Source organism: Diadema antillarum, unplaced genomic scaffold (genome assembly GCF_040938485.1).
Source record: "Diadema antillarum isolate AM-2024a unplaced genomic scaffold, OU_Dant_1.0 scf00000212, whole genome shotgun sequence".
Classification (NCBI taxonomy): domain Eukaryota; kingdom Metazoa; phylum Echinodermata; class Echinoidea; order Diadematoida; family Diadematidae; genus Diadema; species Diadema antillarum.
In genome coordinates, this window is record NW_027271101.1 from 1,115,271 (window position 1) to 1,136,748 (window position 21,478).

The 21,478-nt window shown below is 41.3% G+C and overlaps 1 protein-coding gene across 1 annotated transcript; it reads right to left on the reverse strand.

The window, feature by feature from the left end:
* Positions 1 to 1,852: 1,852 nt before the first annotated feature.
* LOC139724405 (alkaline phosphatase-like) lies at positions 1,853 to 21,197 on the reverse strand. Its single transcript, XM_071635550.1, has 9 exons — positions 20,928 to 21,197; positions 17,192 to 17,415; positions 13,817 to 13,991; positions 12,520 to 12,692; positions 5,712 to 5,907; positions 4,492 to 4,626; positions 3,826 to 4,017; positions 2,938 to 3,078; positions 1,853 to 2,324 (listed from the first exon to the last, which is right to left on the reverse strand). Exons 1-9 carry the CDS (start codon positions 20,989 to 20,991, stop codon positions 2,032 to 2,034), a joined length of 1,593 nt encoding a protein of 530 aa, XP_071491651.1. The 5' UTR covers positions 20,992 to 21,197; the 3' UTR covers positions 1,853 to 2,031.
* Positions 21,198 to 21,478: the final 281 nt, after the last annotated feature.

Consider the following 21,478-nt stretch of genomic DNA (forward strand, 5'->3'; position numbering starts at 1 on the left):
GCGATCGTCATCCCGAATTTTTTGCACGTGTGAACCCGGCTAATGAATAGACCCAGTTTCCATCATGGCGATAAATGGCTATGACATCACACCTTGGTGTTCTTCCACACTTTATAGATTATGGTTTATACCTTGCATACGGACTGGTTGTTTCTTACGCATCGAACAAACTGTAAGTAGGTCCTATTCGAGTGTTTTCTAGAATAACAAAGCGTATAACTGCATCAACTATTCACTATTTAGAAAAAACAACAGCAAACTATAAATCGGAATCTTGTGTATTTTCACCCTCTGCTGCTCCTTATTTGTTCTTCGTTTTACTATTCATTGTCCAATAAACTGAGGAGTTTGATCGCAAGATAGGCTAAGCGCCACTTTTTAACATTCTAAAGCGAGTCCATCAATAGATAGACGAAATTCAAACCTCTTCAGTGATGCCGCAAGTGCAACATGACCATGAATATTCTTGAAGTTGTGATTGAAATTATTCCGCATTTGTTATTATTCTCTTATTGTTGTTTTTTTCCCTAGCAGACTTGATATGTTATCAAATATAAGCAAATATTCCAACTTAAACAATTTTGCGATAAAGCTCTTTAAAAATTACACTGACATAACTACACTCCGTACAAAATAAACTTTCTACGCAACGTCTTTGGGTATACTCACTCTCTTTCTCTCACTTCCTCTCCCACTCTCTCTTTTCCGTTAGTACTTAAGAGTAATCCTTAAAGACGCAGTTACCCTGCATTATAGTTTGGACCTAGAGTAGTTAAGACAGTGATTTACTAACCTAGAGGATACCTTCAAGAATAAGCTCTATGGGGCGCCAAGTGTCGCATGGTCGATATTGTCGACGAAATGACGAATTTCGGAACGAAATCGACCGTGCAACCATTGGCGCCCCATACAGCTTAACTTTGAAGTTAGCTTATCCTCGAAGGATCATGATCTGAACGAAACAAGTGTGAATATTCTGCACAGTGTTCATTCTAGTAGGTCCGTTTCTTGTGGCGTAGGGTCACATATACTATCAATTGGACTATTTTGTTTGAATAGGCCTACTAAACGAACGCAATTGTTTTGATTTTAATCTGTCACTACAAGGAATGGATTTCTTTATTTGTGCAATGTGCAATTCCATATCGTGATTAGCTTAAGTGGCTCTGAGAAATAAAGTATATTTACACTAAGAACAAAAGGGTTGAAATTTCTTTGAAAATAAGACCGTCAATAACAAAGCTGTCGAATGTCAAATTCTACAATGCAGATATATTAAGAGCAAACACACATTTAGATGGTGGCGAGTGACGTCGTCACCTCACAATACTCCCATTGATCTTCATCTTGGCATCGTTTCGTGAAATTAGTCAGTCACTGACAGCTGTTGAAAGCTACTGAAATCCTTACGTGTGATTGATTAACAGCAAATTTGACATTGAAAATAACAGACATAACACTTAATGAAATGCCCTCCTGCCTGTATGAATCTCCATTAATGTCCACATATTTTCGACATGAAGTCCACATTAATATTATCATATTTAATCTATATCCTCCGCATCAAAATTCAAAGGAATACGAGAAGGAAAGACGGTTGCAGTAACCTGTCTATCAGGGCAATTACCCTCCAGGTAAGGGCAATTACCCCCCGGCTAAATACTGGTTAGTGTAAATATTAGAGTTAGGGTTAGGTTTAGGGTATAGAGTTTGGGTTAGGGTTCGGATCAGGATTAGGTTCAGGATTTGGACTAGGGTCAGGGGAAGGGTCTGGGGTAATTGCCCAGGCTGGGGGTAATTGCCCTAGACCCATCTATCGACGAAAATGATAACTACAAGTGTATTACGATACTTGTGTACAAAACAAAGGGAGAGATATTGAGGTGGTGACATCCAGCAGGCACTGCAAACTTGGTTGCCACCAAGGCCAAATTCTGATGAGACCACTTTCATTCAGTTCACCCGACTTTGCTTGATTCCTTAAAGTTGACTTATAGAGTGATGCAGAAGTGCACTGGGAATTTCGCTCTTCTACAGGAAGTACGTCATCAAAACAGATACGATAGCTGCGATAATGACTGGGACTTTAGTCGCTGATAACATGCCAGCACCACCAGGGCACTGCTCCACGTCGCTGTTGCAGACGTTATCCAGTGTGTCGTCATAGCAACCGGCAAAAGTCATCACGTGGGCGATGTAGTTCTGCTCGTGCACGCCGTGAAAGAGGTGGGCCATTGGGCCGATGGCGTAGATTGCCACGTCATCTCCGCCGTGGGTCTCCGACGACAGCGGTACGAGGGCGTCCTGGAGAAAGTTTGAATCCTCTGTTGAGATAAACACCGGAAAAAATACACATACATCAACAACAAAATTATGCACAAGGAAACAAAGAACAACTAATGTAAAACACGACATATACGACAGTTGGAAATTCACATGTATTTATGATGTCAGTTTTCGACAGCAGCACGGACAAATTTTGAAGGTAACACATCGCTTACACGTGGCAAGCTCAATGTCACTACAAGTTATATAATCTAATAAATACTACTTATATTCTTGATTATTGATTTTGTGATAACAAAGAGAAGCATGGTTCATATTTTACAAGGTATTTAACTCAATAGGAAGGGACCTCTTTACAGAAAAGGCCTGTCTCGGTTGAATATCCGTCTTTCAGTAAGCCCAAACTTCGATTAACAATAATATTGTAACAATAATATAATAATATAATATTATTCTATTAACATATCTGGCAAGCCTCGCGCACGCTTTCTAATTCGTCAGAACAACCATTGTTTTAAGGGTTTGAATAAGAAATGAATGGTCTATTGGCTCGCGTCCCTATTTGTAAAGGCAGGGAATTATCATGATAATAGCGTATTGTAATCATATAAAAAAAATACATACAAGAGATAGGTAGAGTGTACAGCTTACCAGTGTCGGTCTCCGTGTGGTCACGCCTGTGACCTGTAAAGTTAAAGCTGACAACAGTTCTCGAACCACCGGGTCCATTCAGGTAACCCAAAGTCGTGTATGGATAGCCGTCAGCTGCATCGTAATCTTCATCCACAAGACCTGCAAGACGTCAAAAAGCAGCGAAAGAAAAAAAAAGTCAGCAAAAGAGAAAAAAAGATATCTTTGTGTATCAGCGTTACGCATTGACGAAGCTATCATTCACTCGAACACAATTGTTATATCAATTGCCTGATTTCTGGAGTGGATGACATTAGGAAACTTTCTCAAGCACGTCGCAGCCGCTAGTTGAGTGTGGAGTATGCGAAATTTGCTTCTGCGCGTGCTTAAAGGGATCGTATAGTTTTGGTTGAGACCTAATTTCAGGTTTCTAACATTTTTTGGTGAGATAAAAAAAAGAAATACAACGGGAGCTCCATAATGATATCTTTAAAAATAGCGAATCAATCTAAATATAAATTCAGGGTATAAAACTATAAATTTACTCATTGCCCACATCTTACAGAACCCCCCCATTCGAATTGCTTAAGTGGTCAAAGAGAAACTAAATGACGTATGAGGAATTTTGTAGAGGATGCCTGGAATCTGATCTTCCTCCAAGTTTTGTCCGTTGTATTCACACACAAGAGCATCGAAGTGCTAAATTTGGAAGAATCAAACTAATGACATGCTTTACAACAATCCACATTTCTCTGTGACTGCTTAACCAAATTAGATGGGGTTTTCTGTAAAATAGAGCTAAGATGTTATATTTTTCGACCTTTAAGAAGCATTTAGACAGTATAATCATATTGAATGCTATCAATGCGAAAATCTCATTGTAATTTTTTTGGGACATACTGTACTTACCGAGAATGGGGTTGCCTCGTACGGGGTAGCCAGAGAACGCCATGGTATGGCTATGGTCTGCCGTAACTATGATGAGGGTGTCCGTGTCGTCGGTCAGTTCAAGGGCCATCTCCACGGCGTCGGACAATGCTATGGTGTCTCCGAGGGCGTCGAAGGCCCGGCCGGCGTGGTGACTGTGGTCGACTCGTCCACCTTTATGGCAATCGGAACAAGAACTATTACGGTGAATGATAACTTGATTACTAGAATTCAATTATTTATTTCTCCTACTATTTATTTGTTCATAATTATTTATTCACATATTGATCTATTTATTAATTTATCTACTTATCTAATTACTTATCTAAGTATCTATATATCTACCTGCGTATTTATTTATTCATTTATAATTATTCATTTATGAATGAATCCATGAATCTCGTCGCTGATTAATGCTCAATGACTCAGTGTCATTGTCGTCAAGATTGGCGTCCCCCCCCCCCCTCCTCTCATTTCTTCTTGCTACGAATCGTTCCGAGATTTTACGATTGTGTTTCGGTCCTCTTCGTGCATGCGCGTTTCGGAATCTGCCGAAACCTATCGACTGACGCGATGTAACATGACTGTGATGGCACATGCATACCGAACATTGCCGAAATGAATGCAAAGTGTGTCTCCAATATATACCTTCTACTGCCAGGAAGAATCCATTGGGCTCTTTCTGTAGTATTCTAATCGCCTTTTCTGTCATAGAAGCCAGACTTGGATCATTTCCGGCTTCGGCGTCGCTTGCGTAGTTCATGTGGCTTCTCTCAAAGAGACCTAAGTGAAATTTCAGAGAAATCGAATAAATGGTAGAATAAAAAAGATGAATGGTGATCACTGCTATTATTGCTATCAGGCTCAACCAAATCGACACTGATAAAAGTAGATAAGGAAAATTTAACATAGATGCGAAAAAGGCACAATAATCTTCCGTTTTAAAGGACAGATATATTCATATAGCACGCTACAAAATCAATATGCAAATGACTACAGACATCATCATCACACACACACAAACATGCACACACATGTATAGCAAACAACAAGCACTAGTACTCGTACATTGTTATAACAAGCAGGAAATGATCATACGCGTTACAGTATTACACATGTGTCTATGTTTTTGGAAATCTCAGCCATTTCTAAACCAGTTTTCATCAAACGAACTTCCCCTCCTTGTATGTTTCTTCATATCTATGAGAGGTTTCTCGATCATTTTCTCAAAAAAGTGGAAAATCGAATTCCCATCTTAACCAAAACTTAACCATCCAAGTGAGAGTTGAACGTGTGCTTGACCAAGCTGGGTAAGTGACCTCACAACATTGCATAACGAAAAAATTCCCGGCAATCTAACGGTATAGATCAAAAACAAAGACGTCCTAATAAAGATGGGACCCAACTTTTGTAAGGACCACTTCGTTTTACATTTTTCCTGATATCTCAGTCATTTAAAAAGCGATTTTCATGAAATAAACTTTGAATTCCTCCTAGAATCGCAAGCTCTTCTATATTTCATTGCATGGTTTCTCATCATCTCTGAAATAGTTACAATTTGAATCAAACATCTCTACAAAAACTATACCATATCCTTTAATCAAAACGCCCGTTCGTACATCATTCCCATGATCACACTGCAAGAAAATGCAGAAATAAAAACAGTAAATAAACTAACACATTAATCAGTTTACAAGTTTGTGCGAAAATTAACTTGAACTTAAACCCTTTGAATGCTTTGAATGCCGATTAGTAGAGAAAATCTAGGGAAATACACATTGTCTATTAATAGTCCGTACCATAGACAGGATTACCATGGTTACACAGTGTTATGGGTTTATGAAGTAAATGAGGTGGGTAACGCCCACCTAGAAGAAAGTCCGTAGTTTCGTGATCGACTTCGTCAAACTGGTCCTTATTCCACACATATTGGGCGTTGGTCTTCCCCGCTTGCCATTCAGCGATGAGATCTCGGCCGTCGGTGCGCTGCCCTCTCGCATTAGGGTATTCGTCGTCGGTTATATTGTTGGCCTGAAATTCCTGCCGACCGCCGCCCATGATGACCTATGAGCGTATGGGGAGGGAGTGTATATCAATTAATTGGTGGACTTGGATACGTGTATCTCTAAATCTGCACCTTTTCTGCTCATCATCAAGCAAAGCTCGATTGCGACTGGGGTGGTTTTATGGGAAAAGCTATGAAGGGAGTCCATATCCAAAATATGTTTCAGGACAGAAGACTATCTTAAATGATAGGTGCAGCCCAGTGTTAGTGAAATTATTCCCTCTTTGTGTCTTCGAAGAATTTACCACTACGCAATGTCATTCTGGCTTTTACCGTATACGCATGGCATCGCGTTGACTGTAACCCCACCACTTTGTCAAACCCCTCCCCGTCGTTGTGGTTGTTGTTTATTTTTCTTCTTTGCTTTCTCTCTCTCTCTCTCTCTATGGTTTTCATGTGGCCATTTCTAATGATAACAAGAAAAACAATTATTACGCAGCCCTTCGGCAAAACGAGGGGATGGGGTGTCTTTGAAAGAATGGCGGGGTTCCAGTCTATAAGCGACACGACTCAATGTTACCTACCCTTTCATTTCAAGCTTGTATATCCTGAACCTCTCATTTTTCTTCCGCAATTACTCACATCACCGATTAACTGTCTGTGTGCCGCATTAACATTTTGTCCATATAGGGATGCATGTGTCTGAAATTTGTTCGCATTTGACTCAGTAACACGGAAAGCGTTTAAGTGCGCATTGTAGCGAACATTTAATCATGGTCAAAAGCGAGACCATCAACAATGATCAAGCAAACCATTTATGCAAAGAAAAATAATGTAGATAGAAGGAAGAGGCCACTTTAGGACGTGTTCTCAAGAGCCAATTTAAATGCCCAAACACTCATTAAACTTGCCATAAATCTCTCTTCCATGTACGGTACCGCACACAGAACTTTCAGTCCGACAATACCCAATGATTACTCAGTGGAGTCTGTATAGGGCCTACAGTAATTATAAAAGATAATGACTTGTATACTACCCCCATGCATACTTGATAACAAAGCACAAGAGTGCTCCTATGAATGGTAATCATTCAAAAACATGAAAGACAATCTTTTCCAGTATAACATTTCTGAATATCGTCAGCTCCCGTTTTTCCCGTGTGATTATAAGCACTTTTTCGCTTTTGTGCTTGAAGGGTTTTAATTCGAATTCCTTTGGTTTCGGGAAATACATCACCCAAATCCCCCATGCCCTTCACTATGATTTTTACACTCAATTCTGAATCGTAGAAAAAGATCTAGGCTAGATGATGTAATAATAGCCTTATGTTCTCATCCAATTCCCATCGCATATTTGCCATGGCAAATGAAATACAAGCCGGATAAATGCAACGTTATTCACTTCACAAGGAAGTTTCGACCCATTCATCACACGTACACCTTATCCGGTCACCAGTTAGAGTCAGTGTCCAGTCACAAATACCTAAGAGTTCATGGGCGTCACCAGGGGGGGGGGGGTGCATTGGGTGCGAACGCACCCCCCTTCAGATCCTTAAAAAAAAAAATCAGTCTGCACCAGGGACACACACACACACACACACACACACACAAAATCGTCGGCAAAAACAATTCGCACCCCTGGTTCTGGCAGCACTGATTTTATACATATATATTACTATTCTACAGTGTTTACTATTTATCGACCGTACTGTACATCCGTACGATACGGAGCACTTATACACGTTTGCATGTACGTGGGCTACTTACAAGTATGTAGGGTCTATGTACGTTACTTCTGACCAATCCATATTGCCAGCCCAAGAGCGAGCCTTAGCCTCATTAAAAAAAGAAAAAAAATGGAGGGGCAAGCATATTTTAGTTTTGCTTCCCCCCCCCCCAATTAATAATTCCCGAAATGAGAAGATTTTCTTGCTTTTGAAAGAAAACAAAATGTTGCCCCCATAAAAATATTGGAAGGCAAGCGCACCATTTGCCCCACCCCACATAATCATAATTCCCGCGATGAAAAGATTTTCTTGCTTTTTTGTTAGAATTTAAGAAATCTGTCCAATTATTTCACCCAAAAGCAGTGGCGTAACTACGGAGGGGGGGGGGGGGTGCGCCCCCTCCCAATCCGCTGGTTAAAAAAAAAAAAAAAAAAAAAAAAAAAAAAGATTTACCGAAATAGTAGTTCAAGTGTTAGTAAACTGCTTTTGAATGAAAGGGTGATCCAGAAATAAGATATTTTTTTAATGATTTCTTTTAACCATAATTAAATAGGTATATAGTGTAAAACCTTGTTCACAAAGCCCGGACCCGACAAAAGATTGTGATTCCTGGTTGGCATTCTGCATATAAGCAGGATGTGCGCAGTTATACATCCGAACGAAGAGTCGCTACAATGTTGCGCAATGTGATGTAGAATGTATACTCCTTTGTACCTTACGCTTCGTTATATCAAAGCTAGATCATTGATTTTGCAGTGTTGCTTTACATACTAGTCTATATAAAAATGTCTTCATTCCCAATAAAAAGACTTGACCTGGGCTAATTCCTAACTTTTCCATGTATATAATACACACACACAAACAAACACGCACAATTAGTTTAGGGGATGCTCTAAAGTGCAGATTTTGGACATTCTTTCCCCGCTTGGTCACTTCGACGCCACCTCGCTGGTCATACCTCCCCCAGTCATGAACATAAACCCACGCCCTTGACTACCAGTGGCGGATCCAGGGGGAGGGGCGCACCGGGCGCCCCCCCCCCTTAATTTCCAAAGCGAAGAAATAAAATAAAATAGCTGCAAACGGCAGTTTTTGGACAGTAAAATGTCAAAATTTTCAAGCTCGCTCGCTCCTCTCGCTCACATTTAGTCGTAATGCCATTCTCCTGAAGTTGCTGCCAGTAATTGCCGGCAGTTGCGCCTGGTGCGCCCCCCTTAATTTCCAAAGCGAAAAAATATAGCTACAAACGGCCGTTTGGGGACTGTAAAACGTCAAAACTTTCAAGCTCGCTCGCTCCGTTCGCTCGCATTTAATCTTTATGCCATTCTTCTGATGTTGCTGCCAGTAATTGCCTGCAGTTGCGCCCGGTGCGCCCCGCCCCCTTAATTTCCAAAGCGAAAAAAATATCGCTATATTTAAAGAACGGCAGTTTTTGGACTGTAAAATGTAAAATTTTCAAGCTCGCTCTCTTCGCTCGCTCGCATTTAATTGTTATGCAATTCATGTGATGTTGCTGCCAGTAATTGCCAGCAGTTGCGCCCGGTGCGCCCCCCCCCCCCCCCCAATTTCCAAAGCAAAAAAATATGGCTACAAATGGCAGTTTTTGGACTGTAAAATGTCAAAATTTTCAAGCTCGCTTGCTCGCTCGCTCGCTCGCTCGCATTTAATTGTTATGCAATTCTCCTGATGTTGCTGCCAGTAATTACCGGCAGTTGCGCCCCCCACCCCTCCTTTATTTCAAAAGTGAAAAAATATGGCTACAAATGGCAGTTTTGGGACTGTAAAATGTCAAAATTTTCAAGCTCGCTCGCTCGCTCGCTCGCATGTAACTGTTATGCAATTCTCCTGATGTTGCTACCAGTAATTACTGGCAGTTGCGCCCGTTGCGCCCCACCCCTCCTTTATTTCCTTTATTTCCAAAGCGAAAAAACATGGCTCCAAATGGCAGTTTTTGGGACTGTAAAATGTCAAAATTTCCAAGCTCGCTCTCTTTGCTCGCTCGCATTCAATCATTATGCAATTCTCCTGATGTTGCTGCCAGTAATTGCCAGCAGTTGCGCCCGGTGCGTCCCCCCCCCCCCCCTCCCTTAATTAACAAAGCAAAAAAAAAAATATGGCTACAAATGGCAGTTTTGGGACTGTAAAATGTCAAAATTTTCAAGCTCGCTCGCTCCCCTCGCTCGCATGTAGTCGTTACGCCATTCTCCATAGCTGCCAGTAATTTGTCGTTTCACATCGTCATTCCATAATCCATTTATAGGGGGTACAACCCCCTCTGGCACTTCCACACCCTCCCCCCACCCTTGCTCGCTCCCTCGCATACTACCCCCCCCCCCTCCCCCCAAAGATGAAATCCTAGCTACGCCGGTGCCCTTTTCCCGCTTGGTTTCCCTCAAAAACAGTAAAAGTCTAGGGATTGAGAGCTTCCTACATTCAAAATGTCTGTCCAAAAAATCTCGTAAACATTTAGTGTCAAAACGCACCCCCCTTGAAAAAAAGCTGGTGACGCCCCTGGAGATGTCTTATCAGACAACTTAAAATGGAATAGACACATTGATACAACCACAGCTAGAACAAGCATCATGATATTGGCTTCCTCCGTCGTAATCTACACAATGCACCGAGAAATGTTAAACTCCAAGCATATGAGAGCCTAGTGCGTTCCCACTTGGAGTATTGCTGTACAGTGTGGGACCCTTTCACTCAACGTAACATCTCAAAGATTCAAGCAGTACAAAATAGAGCAGCCAGATTCATCTGTAATGATTATAAATGGCAGTCTTCTGTCTCCGGAATGATAAAGGATCTCAAACTTCATCCACTCCCAGAACGACGCAAGCTTTTAAGGCTATTTCATAAAATAAAGCACGGCAACATTGATTTAAAGCTCGAGGATTATAATAATATCAGCCCTGCTCGAGCACCGAGAGGTATGACAACCCGAAGTCATCATCCTGATGATTATTCTACTTCACACGGTTCTTCAACTGCTCTCGCCAACTCCTTCTTCCATAGAACAGCGAAGGAATCTGGAGAGTAATATTAAACAGATTCATAAATTTGATACATTTTAAGAAGCGCTCCAGCGTCACCTCCGTTGTGATTATCTGCACATCACACCACAGTGCTGAGTGATACTCTATCCAGAGTTTTTCAGCGTATTCATCCAGATCCAAATCCAGATTGAAGTCAATCTATATAGCTTGCGTCTCCCGAGTTTTCACTGTACGTGTTCTGTGCTATTTTACGTCCGCTCAATTCACGACGTAGAGAGCTAATTGATGCACCGATCATTATTATGGGGGCGCCATTTTATTTTTTATACGTTGCGTCCTAGTGTATTAAATCTAAAGGCCGTGTCACACCTTTCTGGGCAAGCCTTGCGTGCGGCTTGCAAAGAACAATTTTTACTACCCGGAAGTCCCCGGAATGAGCCGCACATGACAGTACCTAGCACGTATCTCACCCGTAGTCACCCGGAGGTGCGCACGCAAATCTTTTTACCCGCAACCATGTAAAGGCCCTGTCACACCTTTCCGGGCAAGCTACGCAGGCTTGTTGCGTGTAGGGATTTTCCAGCATACCGGACAATTTCTGAGGGCGAACAAGGATTTGGGCGGGTCAGTGCATGTGTCTAAAGGCCGTGTCACAACGTTCCGGGCAAGCTACGCGGGCTTGTGGCGAGGAGGTAGTTTCCAGCACGTAGAAGATTTTCAGCGGGCGAACAAGAATGGCGAACAAGAGTTACACGCAGAACGCCAGCAAGTAAGACACATGCTGACTCGCTCAAATCCTTTTCCGCCCTCAGGAATGTCCAGTATGCTAGAAAATCCCTACACGTAACAAGCCCGAGTAGCTTGCCCGGAAAGGTGTGACAGGGCCTGATGAACACGGTTGCGGGTAAAAAAATATGCGTGCGCACCTCCGGGCGACAACGGTTGAGATACATGCTAGGTACTGTCTTGTGCGGATCATCTACGGGGACCTCCGGGTAGTCAAAATTGTTCTTTGCAAGTCGCACGCAAGGCTTGCCCGGAAAGGTGTGACACGGCCTTAACTTGCTGGACGTGTTCTACTTAAATTCCACTTGTACTTACAAGTACTAGTATACTGTGTGACCTTTGTACCAGTCGCGTGGGAGCTGACAACTCAGTGAAGGAATTCCTCTGAAGAAATGACAAAATCCCACGGAATGTCATTATCTTGGCTGCATACGGGGACTGCGAAGTACCTGCGTGGGAGTTGCCTGCGAAGTGCTGCCGCTAAGGGCCTCCTATTGGCGTTCTGCTCACCCGGAAAAAGTTCTGGTCATGCTCAAAACTTGGTTGCGCTTAAATCGGACTTGCGTGAGTACCTCCGGGCAACTGCAGGCGAGATACGCGCTAAGTATTGTCAGGTGCGGATCAACTGCGAAGAGCTCCGGGTAGCAAATTTGTTTCCCCGCAAGTCAAGCCGCAAAACTCCCCCGGATACGGTATGACAAGGCCATAAGCATGCTCTAAACTTGTTCCGAGTGAGTCGTGGGGGTTCGGTCGCAGAAGTACACGCAGAACACCAGTAGGAGACCCTTACCGGCAGCACCTCGCAGGCAACTTCAATGCAGGTACTTCTCAGTACCCATAAGTCACTCGTAACAGAAAACGGATTGGTTTCAAAGCTCTCACGCAGGTCACAAATAGAAGCTAAGTATAGCACGCATCTAGTAGGTACGAAACAAGTGCGAAAATTGCAAACATTCTTGTTCGACGGCGGAAAATCTTCTACGTGCTGGAAACTACCTCCTCGCCACAAGCCCGCGTAGCTTGCCCGGAAAGGTGTGACACGGCCTTTAAGCTACTTTTCAGCACAACGCAGCGGAGAGGAGAACGTCCAGTTCAAGCGTCGTCTCAAACGTCCGCGCCGCAAATCTAAAGCTCCTTTATATTATTCCCTGGTCAAGCCATACCTTTATGAAGGCGTTGTCGTCAACAAGCTGCGCGGCGATGTCCTTAGAGTCGGGGCACAACGTGCTGTTAATATCCTTGCTGTTCTCCCAGTTGCGGTTGGGTGAGTGCGCGTAGAGCGCAGAGGGCGTCGCGTGGGTTACCCGTGCAGTTGAGATAACACCTGTAGCCTTTCCTGCGGACGTTACAAAGGAAGTATAAAACTTCAATTTCGACGTACAAAACACAATCATGTTATCTGGTTTTGCAGGTCTTAACGAGTCTGCAAAAACCTTCAATAACATTTCAAGAAGAATAAGGCAGCCAAATCCTTTTTGTTTCTTTTTGACAGTGATTACTTCGGGAGATATTTCCCCCTTTCATTGACGCACATACATATACACGATACCTAGAGGTTCGTTAATCGGAAAATAAAAAGGGGTTCGTTAATCCGAACATTTGTGGCGTTATTCCGAAGGTTCGTTATTCCGAAGGTTCGTTTATCCGAAAATGAAATAGGGTTCGCTATTCTCACGGCTCGTTAATCCGAAAATGAAATAGGGTTCGCTATTCTCACGGCTCGTTAATCCGAAAATGAAATAGGGTTCGTTATTCCGAAGGTTCGTTGATCCGAAGTGATATAGGATCCGTTATGAACCTTCGGAACAACGAGGTTTGTTTCATTTTCGGATTAATGAGCCTTCGGAAAAACAAACCTCATCACATTTTGGACTAACGAACCTTTGGAATAACGAACCTTCGGAATAACGACCCTTCGGACCAAAGAACCTTCGGAATAATGAACCTTCGGAATAACGACCTGTAACCCCTTTTTCCTGGGTCCGATCCCACGAAACCGGCATCCACGAGTCATACGGCCCACTTGCTTGACATTGAAAAAAGGTCCTTGAGGCGTACAGCCCACAAGTCATGCAGTCCAATGCCCATGAGTCGCGACACAGCGGTGTGAGCAAACAAGGTCCACGAGGTCGACACTAGATAGAAAAGGCCCACGAGACCAACAGTATTTTAGACGACGGGACATTATGTTCGGTATCATGGGCCCTCTTTGCTAAGTGTCCAACTCATTAGCATTTTTTTTTCTTTTCTTTTTTGCCTAGTGTCGAACTCATGGGCCTCATTTGCCTAGTGTCGAGCTCATGGTCTGTATGATTCGTGTGTTGTATGATTCGTGTCTGTGTAACTCGTGGGATGTGTGACTCGTGGGTGTCGAACTCGTGACGTGCACACATCCTTCCTGGGCAAATGCTGTGTGGCCCGGGAAATAATTGGCATGGGCTAAGTTTTGCTTATCATTACCAGTGCGATGAGCTAGCTGCAGAACCGAGTCAACTTCCGTCCCTGGTGCGGTGGTACAGTCGTCATACTCCGCACCATCGTCGAGACCGATTATGCCGGACTTGGTTTTCACTCCGCAGAAGAAAGCCGTTGCGGTGCCGGCCGAGTCCGGTGTCTGTGCGTCTGTGTTGTAGGTCTATGCACCAACACGGCGTAAGAAACCACAAGAAAATGGATAAGGAACGATGTAATTCATTTGAAGAAAATATGGCATGTATATCATTATATCTGACATCTTTATGGTATTCCTGTATCAATACAACACCTGTTTATAATATGTACGCATAATGATGACTTGTTTAAAGGTACAATGATGCCGACCATATTCTAGCTGATATTTTCAAGCAAAAAGTTTTGGAATTAGTTTAAACTATATAAACCAAAAATAGAAATGCCATCATGCAAAGGTTGTAAAATACAAAGATCCACCTTAATATTTCAAACTATTCCAACATGAAAATGTGTGTAATGGTTAACAGCAGTTTATAGTATTGGTGATCAGAATTTCGCAAAGTGATGACAAAAATGATGGGGTTTACATAAAAGCTTCTTAAGTGTTGGATGTAAGGAAATATATGTGAAACCTTTTACTATTTAGACCAAACAACTGAATAAGAAAATAAAAACATTTCATTTCATTTCATTTTATTTCATTCTCCTTTTTCCAACAAAACAACACAGTATGAATTAGGTTATTATCACAATCGTATACACACAACTTACAAATGATATCAAATGATACAATAATAAAGTAACATTTTATGTATACGCAAAATAATATAAGTCTTTGTTTCAATTGAAAAAAAGGAGAACTGAGAGGTCCACTAAAAAGCAAGCTTGTAGATTGTGAACCACTCAAGAAACTCTAACTAAATACTTATTTGTATATGCTGGACACAAGTATGATTTACACAAGACGGAAACAAACGGGAGACACACAATAACATGACACGACTAGACAGAAAGGTGGAAAATGAAATGAAGGAAGGAAGAAAGAAGGAGAATGCCTACACGCTGATCAAAGAAACGAAAGAGAGAATTGAAGAGGGAATTGAAGAAATTCTTTAAACAGCCGGTGGTTGCATACAGCTGTGTAGAAATTATAATGGCTATTTCATAAATTAATGAATTCAGAAATCAATTGATTGATGGTTGGATGATAAACTCTGTGGTTGTTGGAACTTGATTAACAAAAACGAACATCAGAGAGGGTTTAACAGAAAGGATTTCAACTTACGCTTAAAGGAATACAAAGAAGGAGAATTTTTTATTTCGCTACTTAATGAATTCCAGAATCTAGGGCCTGTGTATATAAATGTATTCTGAGCCAATAATGTTCTCAGAAGAGGTAGATGAAACTCAGAAGATTGTCTGGTGGGATAATTATGGAAAAATTGATTCCTTGCAAACATTGAATTGAAACATTGAATTAAAACATGATACCCCCCCCCCCCCAAAAAAAAAAAAGTAATTAATTATACGATAAGATTCTGAGAAGCCACATGATGTAACAGAAAGTTCAGTTCTGACAAGACATGGTGAACATGATGGCCCGAATTCACGAAGGTGGTACAAATGAAACCATGGTTTAAACCATGGACAAAACCATGCTGCTAAGATGGAGCGGCAAGTGTCGCATGGAATGTAAGGAAATGACAACATTTTCTAACTAAATGAACATTTCGTCCACGAAATGATAATTTCATTAACGAAAAGGTCATTTTGTCGATGAAATGATCAATTCGTAACGAAATATTGGCGCTACATGGTTTCTGTCCAAGCTTTAAGCCATGGTTTCATTTGTACCACCTTCGTGAATACGGGCCGATGAGGGAATTAAACTTCAAATAGGAATGTGGACAATTTCCTTCAATGCGTCAGATGGTATAGATGATTGTATAATTTGAAATATAGAATAGGAGGAAATGAAATGGACACACAGACACGACACACGAGAAGATTAGAGCACATGCATGAGCTGCAATCTAACAACCGAAATAACCAAATGACTTATCAAATTTAGTCTCTCAGCTTCATTTAGGTTATTATACTCCATGCATGTCGTTGGAACAACTTATCAAATTATTCATGTGTGTTGTTGTACATGTAACATGGTTAATATCATATATTTGTTATCATATCCCTCAACGTTTTTTTATATATACTCCCAGTCTTTTGTCCTTGTCCGCAGCACCAAGTTTTTAATGGTACCGATACATTCTCTTTAAAACACGATGAGATCCGTACAGTCTGGTTTCAGCGATATCTATGTGGTTCATTAGTTTATTCTTTATATCGACTTTAGTACTGGTATAAGTTTAGTTTGTCAAGATAAACATATCCGTTCTCCAAGGCCACATAATTATATGCCTATGAATTCGAGAACCTACAGTTTTTACCAGCGTTATAGCCGTTATGTAGGCCCCATCATATTTCTGACATTTACTTGTGACATTTTCATATGATATGACCATACATTTGTGTCAAGTATGGTTTTTTTTCTTGTTCTTCTTCGATCAAAAGACATGTACAATACATGGTTTATATATGAATTGGTATACGTATATTTGCATAATGATTGCGCAGACCACGAAAAGGGGGCAGTTTCGCTAGAAATCTATGGGAGTAGAAAATGATCTCCTATTTGGCGTGAAAATATATTTCGGAATCACGATCACCCTGCTATCGCAAACTTTGTGATCGATTATATATCTAAATTTCTTACATTTTTGCTGTGCGCGCAGCGCGCAAGCAGCTCAAGTGACAAAATGGCTGCCTCCAGTTGTGACCGTGGTGAAATGGCTGACAACAGTTCCCGTTTTCACCTGTTAAATGTGGAAGAAATGTTGAAATCTAATGAAAAAAAAATGATAGCAAAAAAACGTAGAAACAGATCAGCTACCTCTCTCGCAGTTCTAACCCGAAATTAAAACGATGAATGCCACAGCACGAAAAAACAATTCAGCCTTTGCGATGCAGCCTACGAAAGCATTTACTGGAATATGAGGGATGATGAAAAAAATACACAATGTCTTTGATGGTTCTAGCAATTTTGCTATGAGCATTCAGAGGCAAAAACATAACTTTTCCCCGAGATATACCGGTACATTATAAATATAAAAATCGGGAAAGTAACAATGTATGCCTCTGCATCAGCTCATAGTTTTTGCTAGACCCTCTGATGGTATTGCATATGACGTATGCTAATGAGCAATAAGCCGAAAGCCTTGTTGGGCAAGCTTTCCAACGTGCCGAATGATAACATAAATCAAACTAAAACGATGACAAATAACAATTCTAAGCTCGAAATAAGATGTGAATCGCATCTGATGATACCTTGACAAGTCCCACGTGAGGGAAAGTGTCCCACGCCAGGTTGTTTTCTTCGCCAGTCGTCCCGGCCAGTTGCCCCTGTCGGATGCGGGCGGCCGTTATTGTGGGAATGCTCATGCCATCACCGAGGAAGAAGATGATATTCTTCGCCTGCCCGATATTCAGCGTCTGAAGCCGCAGGGCGGTCCGGATGCTTTCTTGTGCCTGGTTGTTCCAGAATTCTGCGTCTGCGATTGGAATAATGGTAAAGAGTGAACATTACTTACAAGAACATTAAGAAACCAAGCAAAAACAAACAAACAAAGCAAAAACAAAAACAAAGCAAAAAATAACACAATACATATATAAACACATGAATAACGAACAACAATATTAACAGTCAAAATATCATTACTTCCTCATTCCTTTTTTTTTCATCTGAGAAGATGGCTGGATAACCCATATTGGTCAGCTGCACTAGCTGGTCTTCCACGGGGTCCAGTCGAATGTGAGGCGAGACCACCTTTAACCGGCTGACCCGTCCGGGCCATGCACCCTGGTCTTTGCGACGCATGAATAAAGCGGGAACTTTTACGTGCATGAGTTTTGACTCTCTCACATACGTGTATGTGTGTGTACTTGGTATTCAAAAAAATCATAACTGTTGAAAGGATTGTCCGATTTTCATCCAACTTTCACTGACATGTCCTGTTAAAGGACAAGTCCACCTTCACATACATAAGGATTGAGAGAATGCAGCAATATTAGCAGAACACATCAGTGAAAGTTTCAGGAAAATTGGACAATCCGTTCAAAAGTTACGAATATTTTAAGTATCTGCGCAGTCACTGCTGGAAGGGAAGACTACTACAGTGTATGATGTCACATGCGCACAACTATATAAGGAAAATAAAAAGAGAATTTCACAAAACTTTACTTATTGAATAAAGTGCACATTTCTTTGACTTGCTACTGACGTATGTTAAGGATAATATTATTCCCCCTGCCTCCTGAAAGAGAGAAGTCGATTGTTCTTTTGTTATGCGAGAAAAATGGAAATATGTTGAATTTTCTTTATTCTTTCTTTATATCGTTGTACTCATGTGACATCACAAGCTATAGTGGTCTTTTCATCCAGCCGTGACTGAGCAGAAACTTCAAAAATTCATAAGTTTTGAACGGATTGTCCAATTTTCCTCTACTAATATTGCTGCATTCACTAAACCCACATGTATATGAAGGTGGACTTGTCCTTTAATATGCTGTATTCTCTTAATTTATGTGTATGAAGGTGTGTCTTTCCTTACATGATTGACGTGAACTTCGGGCATTCACTTTTACAAAAAATAGGCTTACTTGACAATGTGAGCATTAGTGTGTAATATCTGTGCATATTTATACTCCTTGCCTAGGATCTTCTTCAAGATCTTAATCTGAAAGCCGCATCACGCAATCCAAAGCCAGTTTACAGTTAGCACAATGGGCACATTGGTACAAGTATACCTTCTGTTTTCTCAATTGGTTATGCGCTTCACTCGTATTCAAAGTAGCATGATGCATTCATGCATTCATCAGTAGCATGATGAAACATACGTTCAAACAATGGATGAACTTGCGCAGAGCAGGTGACAAGAAATGTCTGTCAATTGGCACTTCGGAAGACATTCATTTCATTGTTTTGTGTTGAATGCATAAACAAAGTCTTTCTACCAACATTGCTAAATATCAGGCTTGCTGTCAAGCGGATGTGAAGCACCATTTACAAAGGTTACATGAATAATCATTTCATCATAGATGCTTATCTCAGTGAAGTAAAAAAAAGAGACAACAAAAATTCCGGATTGTACAAATGACCCTTTTCTGCTCATGCGCAAAGTGGAACTTTAAACTGGCTTATTCAGTCTTCCCTCACACGTCTGATTCAGCTGTGCACAGTGTTATCATCAATCAAAAAGAACGAAAAACACACAATGCGTCGTGTGCCCGACAGAACGACACGAACGCACACGATTGATGCAAGGTGTGCTCGGCAGATATAGAACGACACGAGCTCAGGCAATCCGCGTAAGTATAACGCGCGCCTCGCATGCCCTCGTGTCGTCCTCGTGTCGATCACACCTTCCTTGAATCGCGTTGCGTTCGTGCCGTTCTGCCGGGCACACGACGAATGGTTCAGAATCGAGGTGCATGGCTTATCATTCGGAAGCGTAATTTGCCTTGAAATCGAATCGGGCTCATGCTTGAGTGAAAGTGAGTCGTACTGAGTAATGTGTATATCATCATGCCTCTTATCGAGTAGAGACAAAATATTCTGTCCTCGGACAATGTCGGATAGGATATGAAGTAGTGGTCACGTGCGTAATTTAAAGATCTGTGGATACCGCTTCGTCCATTCATCGCAAAGAGCAGGGTGCGTAACCATGCAGGTGAAGTGGTCCTTCTCATTTACGACAACCCTTTAGAAGACCAGCTATAGTGTATAGCCGAATATGGGCTATCCAATTATAATTTTTGTCAAACGGAATATGAAAACAAAATTGTACAAAATTAAACAATCCAAAGTTACAATACATACTAGAGTAAGTAACTTTTTTCCGCGCTTGGAAGAAGTGCAGAAATCATATGTAAAACAAACCGATATGACAACGGAAAATATGTCGACTGACCACATTGACACAAATAAGATGTGATAGTAAAGTCATTTGAATTTTGAATGGTTGAGTGGAACCTCGTCACTTTCGCTATTTTCGAAATTACGCATTACATGCAATAGCCCTGAAACAATGTTGTTTATATACCTTATACCTTCAAAGAATCATGCATGATGTGGTATGCACAGCTCGTTTAGACTACATGTATTATAGGCCTATACACTTCAAGTACATCGGCATTGGTTAAGTACAACCAAGGAGGTTCGAGAAATGGAGTCACAACAGTCTTATTCGCTTTGATCCCATGCTCGAAGCCGCCACTCAAAAATATTTGAAGTATGACTGTGTTAAACTGGATCTGCCGCTCAGATGCGAAGACAATTATTGACTCGTGTCTCATTGCATAATCACCAGCCACTTTCCAAGGAAGATATGTCTTGGTGATAGTAATTATACTTTTCGCTATCCCTACTTACAAACGACGGGCGGTAGACAATGGTAAAGGCACGGGGGTGCGCGAATAGAAATTGCTCAAATATTGCTGAAATAGATATCAAAATTACTCGAATGTACGTGTTTGTACGCTAATCTGACATATAAATCTATAAAGAACTATACTTGAAGATGATACCATATTAGTTTCATTTGGCGGAAATAAGGAAAAAAGTGATAAAACCGGCTTTCCATGAGGGTAAAATTTCAAACACTTTCACAAAATACAGCTCAGATTTACACTTTTGCACATATTTTCGAACGGAATTGACTTTTGTTTTATATGCTTTATCATCAGGTGAAATTCCATTGCATTTGATATACAAACGAGCAGCATATACCCAATATTATGTTGGTGTTAAAAATGACTCTTAAGATTGCTCAGAAACATGGCGGCTTCAAGCATCGGACATCAAAGGCACAAATGCACCTGTGGAGTTCTTTTGTCCATCCATAGAAAACTGACAGCTGATTGAACAATTATAGTCAGTTGTAACTCCATCTCTCGAACCTCCTTGGTACAACTACCACTCTAGGCCTACTATTTTGCCGTCCATTATAATCTGGAATGCCTTCTAGATCGTGCACTATTCACTAATGAGTACAATATACTATACCTTGTCCACCCACCCTCCACACCAACGCCACGAAGATTGTCGCCAGCACCGCATAAGCTTTCATCTTGACAGGTTCTGAAGATCGCCCAAGCAATCACAACTCGAGTGCTATATAAAATGATTTTCTCTGGTGTTTTCCGCAAACTCTTCGGTATTTACAATCTCAACAGTCATTGGCCACTTGATTGCGGTGGCAAAGTTTGCCAACACGAGGAGTATATACTCAATCTCATGTGATATCCATGCGAGGAGGGTGGTATATCAACGCCTCCATATACTTACGAAATACTAACAGATACGTATTATCTTGGTCTTACTTGAGATACGATAAAAACCGGCTGATCATTCTCTGTCTTGTTAGTCAGGTCATAGTCCATATTTACAAAATACCTAATGATTATCGGTATAATGGGCAAGGAAGAAACGTCATTGCACTGAATCACAATCATTATAAACTCATAGGAGGCATATTAAACGTGTGTATACACGCGCTGACGCATGCACACGCACACACATGTGAATATACATTTACATATCTATATATCTATCTA

Excerpts from the sequence above, each read along its gene's own strand:
- LOC139724405 (XM_071635550.1), bottom strand. The coding sequence starts at position 20,991 with ATGAAAGCTTATGCGGTGCTGGCGACAATCTTCGTGGCGTTGGTGTGG. Across the intron at positions 4,018-4,491 it reads ATTCTTCCTGGCAGTAGAAG|GTGGACGAGTCGACCACAGT; the intron begins GTATATATTGGA and ends ATTGCCATAAAG. Across the intron at positions 3,079-3,825 it reads ACGAGGCAACCCCATTCTCG|GTCTTGTGGATGAAGATTAC; the intron begins GTAAGTACAGTA and ends GACGTCTTGCAG.